Below are 15,979 nucleotides of genomic sequence, written 5' to 3' on the forward strand. Positions count from 1 at the left end.
CTCAGCTTCTCAGCCTTGAACACAGGTGTTCTCATTCCTCCTTATCCTGTCCTCGGGTAGTTTCTGTGCATCATTTTTGTCCTGTACTATCCTTCCTGGTAATTTTCCTTTTTTACTAGAAAATGCAATATGCCTGATTTTTTAGTTAACTATTTGCTTGACCTATCTTATTTGCTTAACATTCTAATTTATGCTTAATCTAATGTAGTAGAAGCTTTTAATTACTTTTTATGGCTATTTATGTTAATATGCTATTTATGCTAATATAGAAATTTTTCTTTTCTATAATATGTTGCAACTTATAAGCAAAACAAAAGCATCATTGTGTTTAAAAACTATTTTCAGAATAAAGGGAAATTCTGTATGCAAATAAATTGTATAAATAATAACTGTAATGTCATTTAAATTATTTCACAAATGGGCCTGTTTGTACAATATAAATCAAAACAAAAAAATGATTTTTATAAAAACGGCATAATTTAAACTACGGGTATGCTCATAAAGTACACGTGTACTGAAGTGACTTTAGCTGCTGGTGGAAGCTCCTATCACACCCTACACAACTGTGTTTGATCGTATTCAAGAAAAGATCCCATGGGAGAAAGACTTTCCAAAACTGTGGTCATAAAGCTTATGAAACCGTTTCTGGACAAAGGCAGAACTGTAACAACAGTTGCGTGGAGATTCCACCTGCAGCTAAAGTCACTTCAGTACACATATACTTTATGAGCATGCCTGTGTCAATCAAACATAGGAAGCTCTGCAGTCTACTTGTGACTTTGTGCTGTCGGAAGATAAGTAAATTAATCAAGGTAAGTGGCTTTTTCATAAGTAACATATAAATGTTTTTATATAAAGACCATCACAAAACATAATCACAAACAGAACTTTGCACGATACCTTGGCAAACTCTGTAAGCCCTGCTTTTACTTTGAGGGACACGTGTGGGGCAGACTGAGTAGCAGGGTGATGCCCGACCTGTTCCTGCATCCAAACCGTGCCATATTTCTCCTTTACACCTGGTGCAGCTGCGTTATTTTAATATGTGAGTGGACATTTCTTGCGAGGAGGGCTTCTGTTCTCTTTATCCGACATAGAACCCTCATCCTTATCGGAGTTCACCTCTTTTATAACATGTCTTTATTTGAAAACAGTAGTGTCAAATTGGGGTGAGCATTAATGTGACTGAGAGAATAAAACTAAAAAAAACAAAAAAAAACGCTAACCTTTACAAACTCCATAAATTTACACCGGCTGTTACAGACTCAAATCAAATGTATGTTTTTATTGTACAACCAGTAACGACGCACTGCTCAATAACGTGCAGTGAATACACTTGACTTTAGCATTCATAGTTTTCATAATCTTTCTCTGTACATTTAGCATTTGTTTGCTCAGAGGCTGATGCGCTTGCTGCTTAATGAGCAGCTCACCTTTTCTCCACCCTACTGGCCTGCTTCTTCTCTTCTTTCGTCTGCTTCTTTTCATGTTAAAACTAATTAAATCAGTGTTTGTGCTGCAATTACTTAGTACATTTTACTTAATGTTTCACTTAAACTAGCACTTAAGTCTTCAATTAGTCTCAAGAATGATTTAAGATATGAAGAGGTAGGGGAAGTGACGGCAAAATTGGTAGGGATGAGAAAGGCGTCCGTACACATGCGCCGCACGGCCGCTGCCAATAGTTGATTCTACAATAAAATAAAATAAAAATAAAAAGAGGAATAACCTTGGAGATCAATCATCACCCAGAACACGGACAGTAGATGTCAAGTAGTATATGTGTACCAAATTTCAGGTCAATAGTTCAAACAGTTTGCGTTTACAGATAATTTAAAATCCTGGACAGACAAATGGACAGCCATGGTAGCATATTATATAAGAAGATAGTAACAATAAGAACAACTCCTACTCAAAATGGTAATTCTGGAGGGTGCCCAGATTCGATCCTGCAACCTCTTGATTATGAGTCAGCAGTTCTTACCACTGAGCCAGCCGAGAGGTTGTACCTGCAATGTATCTTAACCCAATTTCTTTTTCTTAGTTATAGTCTTGAATAAAAGCACATTTGTTTTGTTATACATGTACCTCTTCTGAAAGTGTTTATTTGATATCTGGACTTCAGTCTTCAAACATTATAAACTCCATGTAAAAATTTTGTTGTTAGTACTATAACATGAAGAAAGTTTCTACTTTAGGTATTTGTTCAGCATTTCTTGCATTTCCTGTAATCCTACACTTACCCAGATTGTTGTAGACATGGAACACACATGAAATGCATGTGTTCCAAATAACAATAGATTATTTACCCTATGCAACTCAAGTACCTCATATGCAGATAAAGAAGGCTTGAGCTGGAAGAACATGAGCTCCAGTATTTGGGGATGGGACAGCAGGCTGCTTGCGCTGATCGACACATTCACAAAACAAAAGACGGTGATGGAGAGATGTGAACAGATTTAAGGTGGGCTGGGATTACAAATTTTTTCATAGGCTTCAGGAATTCTAGTGTTAAAATGTAGTTCATTATAACAGAATTGACATGTATATATGTATGTATGTGTATGTATGTATGTATGTACTGTATATAAATTCAAAAAAATAAAAATTTTCATTCAAATCATCATGGCATTTATGTATTACTTTATATTATAACGATTATCATGATGGTGTTCTGTGGTTTAACTGAATGTTGCTTTGCAATTTATTTTACCTATATTATATGGCAAATGTCTATAATACTTTCAGCTTGTAAATTAAATATTTAAATAAATTAAATATAATATTATGTAAGAAATACACAAAAATATGATGATGTAACTTATTATATTTCCTAAAACGAACTGCTATGAAGTTTGTTTTGCTAAAAATTGTTTACACATCTTTTCTTCAGTTAGGCTTGCCAAAAAAATGACATGACAAACTTTCAGTTCTCTTACAGAGTACTTACAGACAAGGAAAGGCATTGTAAAATATAAGAAGCAGCTGAAACCTTTTGCATTTCTTTAAAGTAGCAAATAACTTGTTTACCACTTAACTAAATATATATATATATATATATAGTGGCAGACGGCACGGACCCTGGCTGGGACACCCCTTCATTAAATGTTCAGGGGGAGCAGCCATAGACTGTGCAATACCTCCCCCTGGATGCCAGATGGCCGCCCCCCTAGGTTGGAGCAGTGCCTCTGTTTCCTGCAGGGCTCCATGGGAATTTGAGTTGGGTGCAGCCCTGTTAGGTCCTGCACGCACCGCCAGGGGGTGCTGCAGCTGGGACTCCTGAGTCTGTATGGGCTGCATATCCGCCACAACTGGAAGTGCAGCCAGAACTCGGAAATCAACCACCTGGAGTACTTCCAGGTGGACTATAAAAGGGCCCAGCAACGACCACTCAATGGCCAGAGTCAGGAGGAGGAGGATGAAGCTTGATGGAGGAGTGGTGGTGCAAAGGAGAACTGTGCATGTTGGTGTTTTGTTTGCTGTACTTGATACTGTGTTGTGCCTGTGGGGGTTACAGGGAACACGTGCCCCACATGTAAAGAAAAATAAAGTTTATTTTACGTGTGCCTCATGGTGTCAGTCTGTGTCGGGTCAGCGTTCATATAGCGGCCTTTTACAATATATATATATATATACATACACACACACACATATATATATATATATATATATATATATATATATATATATATATATATAAATATATAAATTCACTAGGGGGCTTTACATTTTGCTTGCCAACCCCCGCCCCCCAAGGCCTGCGCTACGAGCCAGCCACTTTGTGTCTCTGCCGCTCAGGTATGTGGATTTCACTTTCATCATACAACAAATCTTTTAATTCTCGCGAATATGTCTCTTCATTGGGAAGAAACACTACTTCTCCCTGATTGCAATATGAATTAGACGATCTACAAGTTTAAATCTAAACAATATATTCAATCTCTTTTCACCGTTCCGTTATTTCACCAAATAATAATTTCTGTTTGTGCTGTGATCTCTACTATCATTTTTTTGAGACTTTAGAATTTCAGTACTTTCATTATCTCTAACCTGCTGTGCATGTGTATCACGCCAACGTTTTTACATTCTTTACGATGTTCTACTTTGTCATCTACTCTTTGTCTTTTATTTCTGGCCCCAGGTGTGGGTAAATCTCTTGGCACAAAGTCTCGTCTCGCAGGATGTGCAAGTATCTCTCTAAAACAGTCACGTCTCATCCCAGGCTATAAAAGTCTCATCTCATACCAGGATTTTTTATTATAATAGACATATATATATATATATATATATATATATATATATATATATATATATATATATATATATATATATATATATATATATATATCCCGGCCAATACCCCCAAGCCGCCAGGTGGAGCCCTCCCTGCAGTATGAAGGTCCCCTGAAGACCAGCAGGACATCATGGACATTGCAGTTTTTATACACAGCCCTGCTGGATGCCATGGGGGCCACAACGGTTATTTACCCTACGCCCCAGAAGTACGTCCAAGTCACATGGACAAGGGCAATGACGTGCTTCCAGGGTGAAGAAAAGGACTTTTTACCTGACCCGGAAGTGATACAAGATCACATGGACTGGGGATTGGGAACACTTCTGGGTCAGGGAATATAAAAGGACTGTGGGAGCTCCCAGACAGCGAGCTGAGCTGGGTGGAAGGGTGGCAACACATCTGGGAGTCAGAGGATTGTTTATTGTAGTTATTGTGTTTATTTGTATGAGTATAGTGGAGGAGAGGGTGCTCTGTGCACTGTGGCAATTTAATAAAGTCAAATCTTGGACTTTTACCTGGTGTCAGGAGTCGTGGACAGGGGTTCAAGGGAGCGATACGGCCCTGTCACAATATATATTTATAATTCTGTAAAATATGAATGCTTGCCATTTTTAGGTTAGAAATTCAAAAAAGAGTAAATCAATATTAATATTGAATAACAGGATTAAAGAATAAAACTAAACTACAGAATAAACAGTCAGCATGGGTTCAGATATGCTGGAATTCTAAGAGGAAGCAACAAAAAGGGTATTATCCAAGTGGGGCACATGATATTATTTATCTTGACATTCAGAAAGCATTTGATAAGGTGCCACATGAGAGGTTGACCATCAAATTAAAGGAAGTGGGAGTTAACGGTGATGTTTATAGATGGGTGCAGAATTGGCTCAGATACAGGAAACAGGGGGTAATGGTGCAATGAACCCTGTCAACATTGGCAGACATTAAGAGTGGTGTTCCACAGAGGTCAGTACTAGGGCCGATTCTATTTTTAATATATATTAATGATAGAATATGAATATAAGTAACAAGCTAGTTAAGTTTGCAGATGATACCAAGAGGGTGGACTGGCAGATAATCTGGAATCTATTAAATCAATACAGAGGAACTTGGACAGCATACAGGTTTGGGCAGATTTGTGGCAGATGAAATTTATTGTCAGTAAATATAAAGTATTACATGTAGGAAGTAAAAACTTTAGGTTTGAATACACAATGGAAGGTCTGAAAATCGAGAGCACGCCTTATAAGAAGGCTTTAGGAGTTGTAGTGGACTCAACACTATTAACTTCTATACAGTGTTCAGAAGCCATTAAGAAGGCTAACAGAATGTTAGGTTATATAGCACAATGTGTAGATTACAACTCATAGGAGATTATGCTTAAGCTTTATAATGTACTTGTGAGGCCACATCTGGACTACTGTGTAAAGTTTTGGTCTCCAGGCTACAAAAAGGATATGACAGTGCTAAAAAAATGTCCAGAGAAGAGTGACTAGGCTGATTCCAGGGCAACAGGGGATGAATTATAAAGAAAGATGAAAAGGTCTGACACTTTTTAGTTTAAGAAAAAGATGACTAAGAGGTGACAAGATTGAAGTGTTTAAAATTAAGAAGGTATAATCAGTACAGTGGATCAAGACTGTTATTTTAACATTAGTTCATCAAGAACACAGGGACACATTTGGAAACTTGTTAAGGGTAAATTTCGTACACACATTAGGAGTTGTTTCTTTACACAGAGAACCATAGACACGTGGAATAAGCTACCAAGTACACAGTAAGACTTCAGGGACTTTCAAAACTAGAGTTAATGTTTTTTTAGAAGAAATAAGTAGATAGAACTGGCAAGCTTTCTTGGGCTGAATGGCCTGTTCTCGTCTAGATTGTTTTAATGTTCTATTCAGTTTCCACTGCTGTCTCAATATGAAGATGAAGACTGGTTTGCAGTATTAAATTCATAAATAAGATGGGACAAATGAAGAAAGCCAGAAGCAAAATTAGTTACAGTAGAGAATAAAATGTGTTAGTGCTGTGTCAAAGCACCAAACAACATTTTTTGTTTGCTCAAAGAACATAAATAAATAAATAAATAAATAAATACATTTTAATGGTTTTCAAAGTAACAAAGTAAACAAATTGCAGTTTTACATTAAAACCGATTCTTAAACTGTCAGTGTTTAATAACCTACACACTATTTATCAGGTAACTGTTTTTTTTCCTCCCTGTAAAAATTTCTATTTTATTATTATCCATCCCGCTATTTTCCACAGAATCATTTTACTTTTTGCATACATATATATACTGAAACAATATAATTTCAACACTGAAAGATATATTTTCGCTGGCAAAAATCATTCATATATGAGAATTATGTATACTGACATTCATTATAAGGCACAGGCAGCAAATAATATTTAACTTAAATGACAGAAAAGTAAGACAGGTTATTAATTATGTTAAAAGATTCTTCCCCAAACACAGGCGGTATTGATTTTGGTGTAGAAGTCTACATAAGTTTCTTCATACGTCGGTTATGTTTCTCAATGTGTGTGGTTGCCCTCTCTGTGGCAGACGTAATGGCATCCAAAGTTTCATCCTGGCACTCCAGCTCTGTCTTTGCTTCCAAGGCAAGGTTTTTTAATTTCATTAGCACCTGTTATAAAAAAGTATAAGAATTTAAGGAATCATCACAGCATTTAATAAACACAGAAAACTACACAATGGCTTTATAAACAGTTATGTTGTTTTAACATACAGTAAATAACATGATATATTGGTTTAAGACTGAATTGGGAAAGATACACAGAGTGCCTCATTTATAAAGCTCACTTATGCAGAAAAAAGAGGCATGGAATGTGCATATGCAACTTTCCACACAAACGTTTGTTTTATAAAGGAAAACATGACAGGGGAATATGTGTATATTTACGACAACTCTGCCCATGTGTATACATTTCGGAGAAACTGGGAAATGAGGACACCCTTGATGAAGTACGGAAATGCAGCCAAACCAGGTACTGTAAATGATTATTTGCATGCACAATAAATCATATCACCAAGCCATTATTATTATGTGCATTGACAGGACAAACATATTATAATTCAAAAATAATGAAAATGGTGCACTGACTGTATTTTAGTTCCCTTTAAAATGGGACCAATGCTACATACTGAAAAACTATTTTTTTGCCAGTTTATATCGGCTAGCTGTTGTCACTTCTCACTGAACTGGCCGTCAGCTCAGGAAAATCTCAGCCATAAACCCACCAGCAAGGCACCATATATAATTTTCATATGGTGTGGGAGCACATTCATAAAACATAAGTTTTTGTCAATATAAAATGGAATTTTTGCAACAGTGTTAATTTCATATTGCAATAAGGGAACCTAGTGAGAATGAAGCTGCTTTTTGCTGTTACATTCTATATGTAATATGTGATGCCATGAGGTGGCTAAGAAATGTTGCATCCAGGTGGCTTGGGTCTGCCTGTGATTCATTTATTTTGAGGCAAAGTAGCTTTGACAGTTGTGATGGTGCTGTACATGCTAGCTGGCTTGCTGGTAAGGTAACTGGTTGAACCTTTTGTTTTTCATATGACCTGTACTATTCATTGTTACAGCAGTCATGTCATTATATGTGCCAGGTGATAGTGGGTAACTGTTAAGGCAATGGCACCATACACATTTCCCTGACCCCAAGAACACAGAGAGGAGGTGCTATAATGCCATGCATTATCTTGTGTAATCAGCTGTGAAGCACAACCAGCTAGTGAAGTTCTGCGGAATCATGATTATATATGTATGATGTCGATTGGCATGCTCATTGGTACTTGCAAATAGCAGCCTAAACAGTAGTTCCATCTGTGTTATACGTTTTTTTCTTTCTTTTTCTTTACTTAATGCAAAATCGAATGTTTGTTTTTTTTTTTTTACTTTGGTTACATTTTTGAATAAAAGCACATGTGTTTATTTAATATTGCATTAAAATTATACACTTCACATCATTATTAGTATAACATGGAAAAAGTTTCTGCTTTAGGTATGTGTTCAGTATTTCTTGCCTGGCATTTCCTTTCATCCTACACTTACCTAGATCTTTGTAGACACGAAACACACATGAAATACATGTATTCCAAATAATGATATACTGCATTATTTACCCTGTACAACTCCAGACACCTCACAAGCAGATAAGGAGCCTTGGCTTGAGCTGGGAGAACTTTTTGCCCAAGCTGAGAGCCATCAAGCAGGGGGGGTGGGACAGCAGGCTGCTTGCGCTGATCGACACATTTACAAAACAAAAGATGTTGATGGAGAGGTGCGAAGGAATTTAAGGTGGGCTGGGATTACAAGTTTTTTTGTAGGCTTCAGGGTTTCTAGAGTGAAAACCCATTGGGTCTATTGGGAGTGCAGTTTGATGTGCCTGATGGAGACATGGCTAGCCAACAACATTCCTGATGCTACCATGGTCATTCTGGGGTTTCCAACTGTAAGAACAGACAGGGACACTAAATGTTGTGGTAAAAACAAAGGTGGGGTCTCACAGTTTTTATTAACATTGGGTGGTGTAACTGAGGGCATGTAATAGTTAGAAACAATTTGCTGTTGGGAGATTTAACTGTCAGTGATGGGTGTCAGTCCATACTACATGCCCAGGGAGTTTTCTCACACCATTATAGTTGTTATTTATATTCCTCCATGAGCCGATGCAGGGGACGGCATAAGACATCATACTCGCAACAATGGCAGTACTTCAGACGCAGTATCCCAGAGGCTTTCATTGTCATTTCTGGTGATCTCAATCATACTACACTGGACTAAACTCTGACTTCCTTCTTTCAGTATGTTGATTGTCCCACCAGAAATAAGGACAATTGACTTTCTTTATGCAAATATGAGAGTTGCTTTCCAAGTTGCTCCCCTCTCCCCATTGGATAAATCTGATCATAATCTGGTTTACCTACAGCCTCAGTACAAACACAACTCACATTTACACACTCCTTCAGGAAATGGTCTCCTGAAGCTGAAAATGCCTTTAAGTACTATTTTTAATCTACTGACTGGAGTGTTCTGCAGTAACCAGATGGAGAGGATACTGAGGGGATTATAAGCTGCATGACAGACTATCTGAACTTCTGTATGGACATTGTTGTTCCTGTGAAAACTGTACGCTACTTTGCTAATAATAAGCCATGGATTACCAGTGATGTTAAGTGCCTTCTTAACAAGAAGAAGACAGCATCCAAAAACAAGGAAAAGACAGAGCTGAGGGGTGTACAGAAGGAACTTAAACTTCGACTAAGAGAGGCTAAGGAGTCTTACAGGAATAAGGCAGATCATAAGCTGTAGCAAAATAACATCAGGGAGGTATGGGATGGTAAGAAGACCATCACAGGCTATAAGCAAAGGAACATCTGTACAGCAGAGGACCATGTGGAGAAAGTGAATGAGTACAATCTTTTCTACACATAGTTTGACTGCCCTGATCCTGCTTTAACTGCCAAATACTCACGAACCACCACCCCCTCCCTCAAAGCTGCTCATCCACCCCACCCCCAAACCGACAACATGAATCAGGCTGAACCCATCAGCATAACAGCACATCAGAAGGCATTAACAGCCCCCCCGCTTCCCCTCCCCCTGTTTTCTCACACCTTTACTGGTGACCAGGTTAGAGGAGAACTGAGGAAACTGTGCCCTAGGAAGGCAGCTGGCCAAGACAATGCGTGTCCAAGACTTCTAAGGGTCTGTGCAATTGAACTGGCAGAACCACTCCAGTGTGTCTTCAACCTAAGCCTGCGACTGGGGAGGGTCCCCACACTGTGGAAGACCTTATATCCCATCCCGGTTCTCAAGAAAGTGAGATTCAGTGAGCTAACTCAGTGACTTCAGGCTTTAGCATCCCTTATCATAAAGACCATGGAGCAACTACTTCTTCATCTCCTCAGACTACAGGTGAATCATGCACTAGACCCCCTCTGCAGTTTGCCTATCAAGGGAAAGTGGGTGTGGATGATGCCATTCTCTACCTCCTCCACTGGAATCAATCACATGTGGATAAAGGATGCAGTGCTGTGAGGATCATGTTCTTTGACTTTTCCTGCACTTTTAACACCACCCAGCCACTCCTACTGGGGGACAAACTGTCCAGGATTGGAGTCATCTTGCACCTGGTGAACTGGATTGCAGATTGCCTCACTCATAGACTTCAGTTTGTCAAACTGGGGAACTATACATTGCAGACTGTAATCAGTAGCACAGTAGCTACACAGGGGACTGTTCTTTCTCCTTTCCTTTTCAACCAGCACACATTAGACTTTAACTACAACTCACAAGCCACATGCAGAAGTTCTCAGATAACACTGCCATTGTGGGGTGTGTCTGCGGTGGACAGAAGGATAAGTATGTGGGATGGTGTTGGTCAACCCCACTACTGTTGAACACTTCCATAACCAAGCAGATGGTTGCGGACTGCCGTGAGTCTTGCCCACCACTGAGACCAGCCTCCATTGAAGAGGTTGATTCAGAATGGATCAAGACATATAAATACCTTGGAGTGCAGTTGGATGACAGGTTGGACTGGTCAGAGAACACAAAGACTCTGTATAGGAATGGGCAAAGCTGACTCTATGTTCTGAGGAGCCTGGGTTCCTTTAACATACATAAGAAACTCCTGCAGATGTTCTATCAGTCAGTAGTTTTTTTCAATACTATTATCTATGCTGTGGTGGGCTGGGGTAGCTTGAAGAAGAGAGATGCTGATTATATTGACAAGTTGATCAGATGAGCAGGATCTGTGATTGGCATGAAAATTGACTCTCTGGTGACAGTGGCTGAGAGGAGGACACTATTAAAGCTACTGTCTATTATGGACAATGAACATCAGCCACTATACATCACCATAATTAAGCAGAAGAGTTTTTTTAGTGATTGGTTGCTATCAAAGAACTTAAATATTGACAGATACAAAAGATTTTTTGTCCCCAGAGCCATTAGACTCTTTATCTCTTCCCAACAGGGGGTGGTTGAGTTCTGGGCCTGATGCTCCTTCTCTGGTCTTCCGGGGACTACCTTATAAGCTATATTAGCTATGCACTAGATCTAATATCTCATTACTTGGTTTTCACTGTAAAGCCTTTTTTTATAACGTGTCACTTTAAACATGTTACCCTATAAGCATAACCCATGTCATTCTATTTTATTTTAATATATCTTTCACGTTGGTATTAGCATTATTTGCACCATTCCTATTGCTCTTGCATTATTGCATGCACCATCTACATAAGCTGTATGGACTGTAAGATACTAACCCCAGTGTACTGAGACAGCATTTGACAGCTTATACTTAGTTAATATTATTTGTATAGTGTGTACTTAAGTGTTTTTATCTAACTTGGTATAATTTTTGGCTCGGGATCAATAATTAACTATCTACACAGATTTTGTAGGCCAGCATTCGACGCACATCCCTAAATGCACATTTACAAAGTAATTGTGATTTATAAAAGGGTAAATTGGGGTACAAAAGGGCAGAAACGTGTGTATCCCAGGTTTTATAAATTTTATTTTTTGCTTTTGTAGTAGAGATTTACTTATTTATTATGTTTCTATTGTTTATACAATTTTAAAATTTTAATTAATATATTTTAAATTAATATTTACCTTAATTTAAGGACAACTGAACGCTCTAAACTAGAACCAGAAATACTGACTGCATGTGTTTTCTGGGATGGCTTCTGCTGTCTCCTTAAAACCTTGAAAATTAGACAAGCAGATTTACAACAGGGAATGGTTGATGTGAACAAAGCATAAGTATCAGAGAAACCCCTTGCAGATAGAAACAAATGTGTAAATTTTACACACACATTGACAAGGCTATCTTGAGCTTGTTGCGTTAGTGCTATCCAGTATGCAACCATAAAAAAGTTCAGTAGTTCAGTATTGGGAAACGTGATGGAGTCAATGCAAATGTCAGAACTACTGTGAAATTTACGAAGCAATCTACTGCTAATTTGTTCATGAATTCAATGCAACAGTTTTTCATCAGGATTAATGGCTTCCTTGTATAGATAGAATTGTAACAGAGTGGTAAGACATTGACAGTACATGATCCTGGAAATTCCACATTTATTTTAGGCTTCATGCAGTTATTTTAGTAGAATTGTTTGGGCCCATCACAATAGTTAAAGGATATGATACTGTTTAAGGGTATATGGAAATTGGTGTTTTTTAAGTGACAAAAAGGAAAAAAAGAAAACACATTTAAATAAAGAATGGTTATCATTTAAACTAAGGCAAAAATAAATTTCAGATGCCAGGTTGCTATGACACTAAACATGTGTTATTGGGTAAGGAGTACACCTGGTAAGCTAATTATTTTTATTAAATAAAATGGATTTCTGTATAGAAATAATGTAATGTTTTCATGGAGGCATGTTGAATGTTGTTTAAACATACAAATAAGAATTTCACTGCACCCTGTATATATGACAAAACTATTGCAACTACTTCTACCATATTTTTCTGTTAAAGAGCAATACTGTCTTGATTAACTACTACAAAAATAGTTATTTTTTCTTTGTTGTTATTTTCATTTTTGCTAATGTTTTAAGGCCGCATCACAAGATAGAAGGCACAAGCACTTGGACTCAGTTCAATTCTTACCTGAACTAAACAACTATAGAGTGTACATGTTTTTCCTTAGTTGCCTGAGTTTCCTATGAAAACCAAACCCCCCTTTTCAGATTTAAAAAATGTGCTGTTAGATTGTCTGGAATTTTTAAGTAAGTGATTTTCTGGAATGTAAAAGTATAAATCCTCCAAATGGCGGGTGATCTATCTGGTCATGCTTTGTACCTGTTCACATCAGTTTGGAAAATTCCTGAATCTCCCATTTTGTGGTGTTTTCTACCTTGTTTTCACTTTAGTTTGGAAAATTCCTGAAATCCTCTGCATGAATTTAAATAGACTATTCATACACAGACACTTATTACAATCAAAGAAGTTGCAGACGAGGACACTCCCTTAATTACCCTTAATTTGAAACTGTGTGTGTCAAATTGTGTGTATATTATTAGCCCCAACATACAAGGGTATGTAAACTTTTAATCAGGCCCATTTTGGTGATTTCAACTATCATTGTTATTTAAAAATCAGGAGTGTGATCCCCTCGACTTTCTCGTATACAGAGATAGAGGAAAAGGTCATCAGAACCACTTCCAGTTGTGCATTATTTCTCAAATATCACGTCTTTGTTTCTCACCATAACTAAATGATAACAGAATGATATTTTTGCACTTAGTTTTTTCATGATTACTTATGCATCACCTAGATCAGTGGTCGACAAACTCATTTGTCAAAAGAGCCAAAGATCAGCAGTACAATGATTAAGATTTCTTTTGAGAGCCAAATTTCTTTTCAAGAACCATGTTTTTACAAGTTGGTTTAAACTAGCTACTAACATTAAATAAAACCAGATATCATAATAATAATAATCTTATTTATTGACAAAAAAATATTTTTTACATTAAAATAAAAATATGACAAAACACACATTTAATGTGAGCAATGACCTTGCATTTCCTTGGAAAGTTTGGATAAGTCAGGTTTGTATGTCGTTGTTTTTAATTTCAAGCAGGATTTCAGGTTCTCATCAATAAGACGATTTCTCAATGTACTTTTGAAAAAGATTGTTCACATGAATATGTAGAGCCAAAGAGTGAAAGAACAGCAAATGCTGGTTTTTTTAACTGATCATGAGTCAGGAATACTATTCCAGGTGTTGAAAATTATCATGTCTTCCTTCTCCAGGTCTTTCAAAGCAGACCACTTGTGGTGTGAACTAAAATCACATTTATTTTTCTCCAATTTTTCCAGATCAGCATTAAGGCATTCAAATTTCAAGCTCCATAATTCTTTGTTTTTTAACTCCAGTAACTGCATTTCAAAAGCGCCAATGTCAATATTAAAAAGAGAAAAATTCAATTATGTTACGTCTGCACTGAGAGGTTTTTTTTAACAAAGGCTTACGTAGCCATGCTATTTCTGAATTTCTGAAACCTCCGTAGAAAAGCTTCCCTCATATTTAAAATTGCTGTTTTGAAATAGTAAATGTCAATTACTGATTTATTTTCTTGGTGATGTTTCAGTAGGCTTGAAAAATGAATTAATGTTTCTCTTTCAAATCTTGAGCAAAAAGGGATAATTTGTTATCAAATGAAATGACTTCTTCCAACATCGAAAAAATTGTGTTTCCTTTCGCCAGTAGTTTACGATTAAGATTATTTCGATGAAATAAAATTTTTGGATCCATTGATCGTCCATTAGTTCAGGATAGTCAACACCCTTCTCAAGGACAAATGCTGTAATTTCTAATAATAAGGACGCAAAACGCTTTAAAACGTTTCCTCTTGAAAGCCAACGTACCTTATTATGCAGCAGAAGATCTGCGTATTCACTCTCCATTTCAACTAAAAATTCTTTAAATTGGCGATGATGAAGAGCTTTAGCTACAATTATGTTGACAATCTTGATCACCAATTCCATAACATTGCAAATTTCTTCTGGAAATGTCTGCACACAAAGCGCTTCTTGATGAATGATGCAATGTAAACAAGTATCTTGTGATTAATTTTATCCTTCAAAATAGAAACAAAACCTTTTCTCAATCCGGTCATACTTTTTGCCCCATCTGTTGAGTCGAGTGGAATATGATGTTTTCTCCATGCATTCAATGACAGCATTTGCAATATCTTCGCCACGTGTTTGACCTTTCAGTGGCAATAATCCTAAAAGTTCTTCTTTAGGACCCATAGACGAAATAAATTGAAAAAAAAGTGCTTGATAAAGCTGAAACCAATTTAAAAAGAACTTTGATTTGCTGATTGGTTATATTCAAACACATTTTGACTGTCCTATCTTTAACTGTTTTAGCAGACAGTGGTAACTCTTTAATTTTTTTAAGAATTTCTGCCTTGTTCTTAAAATCCCGGAATAGCTCTTCGGATGCATTTAAAAAACAACTTTTAATGTACTCATCGTCTGTGTATGGTTTGACTCTCTTAGTAATCTCTTGACTAACAGTAAAGCTTGCAGTATTAACATTGTTGGAAGATTGCACCCAATAATTAAATACAGAACTTGATTTTTCTTGACTCTGAAGTTCCTCAACTGCTTTCTTCCTCGCATCACCGGCGGGATATTTACTGCCAAATGACACGTGTTTAGTTGTAAAGTGTCTCTCCAAATTTGATTTCTTGTTATGGGCCAATTTTTCTTGACAAAGAAGAGAGGTTGGAAGGCCATTTGAGTTCTGTATAAACGCGAACGATTTGGTCCATTCAACATTAAATTTATGGTTTTTATCTTCCATTTTTCTTTGCTTCTTCTTTGTAACCATATCAAATAGGTGGCACTTAAAAACATGTTTCGTTTTATAACAATAAAAGCAGCAACAAAGTTAGAACAACTTATTAAATTGATGCCAAAAATAGATCTGCAGCTGGTTGAAAGATACAAGTAGCTTAATGCGCTTAAGGTACTCTTGTCGCTCGCGTGAGACTTTTCAGCACGCCAGGCACTGACCACTGTACACACTGACGGACAAGCTGTGACTGGCTCGCTCTTGCTCAACTCGTGCGTTAGTTGCGTGCGCCTCCTCGGTGCCGCATACCCCACGCCCGCTT

General features: G+C 37.2%; 1 protein-coding gene across 2 annotated transcripts in view; it reads right to left on the reverse strand.

The window, feature by feature from the left end:
* Window positions 1–6,376: 6,376 nt before the first annotated feature.
* The window catches only part of snap47 (synaptosome associated protein 47), a 109,227-nt gene continuing 99,624 nt past the window's right edge, over window positions 6,377–15,979 (reverse strand). Inside the window, exons 5-6 of one of the 2 annotated variants that reach the window (XM_039753264.1) lie at window positions 11,958–12,049; window positions 6,834–6,948 (exon numbers count right to left, since the gene is read on the reverse strand). In XM_039753264.1, the coding sequence (XP_039609198.1) occupies window positions 6,942–6,948; window positions 11,958–12,049 (99 nt within the window). In that variant the 3' untranslated portion in view covers window positions 6,834–6,941. Of the gene's footprint in view, window positions 6,949–11,957; window positions 12,050–15,979 lie in introns of both variants that reach the window. The other variant, XM_039753263.1, reaches the window with a different exon arrangement.

The sequence above is a fragment of the Polypterus senegalus genome, chromosome 5, assembly GCF_016835505.1.
Source record: "Polypterus senegalus isolate Bchr_013 chromosome 5, ASM1683550v1, whole genome shotgun sequence".
Lineage (NCBI taxonomy): Eukaryota > Metazoa > Chordata > Cladistia > Polypteriformes > Polypteridae > Polypterus > Polypterus senegalus.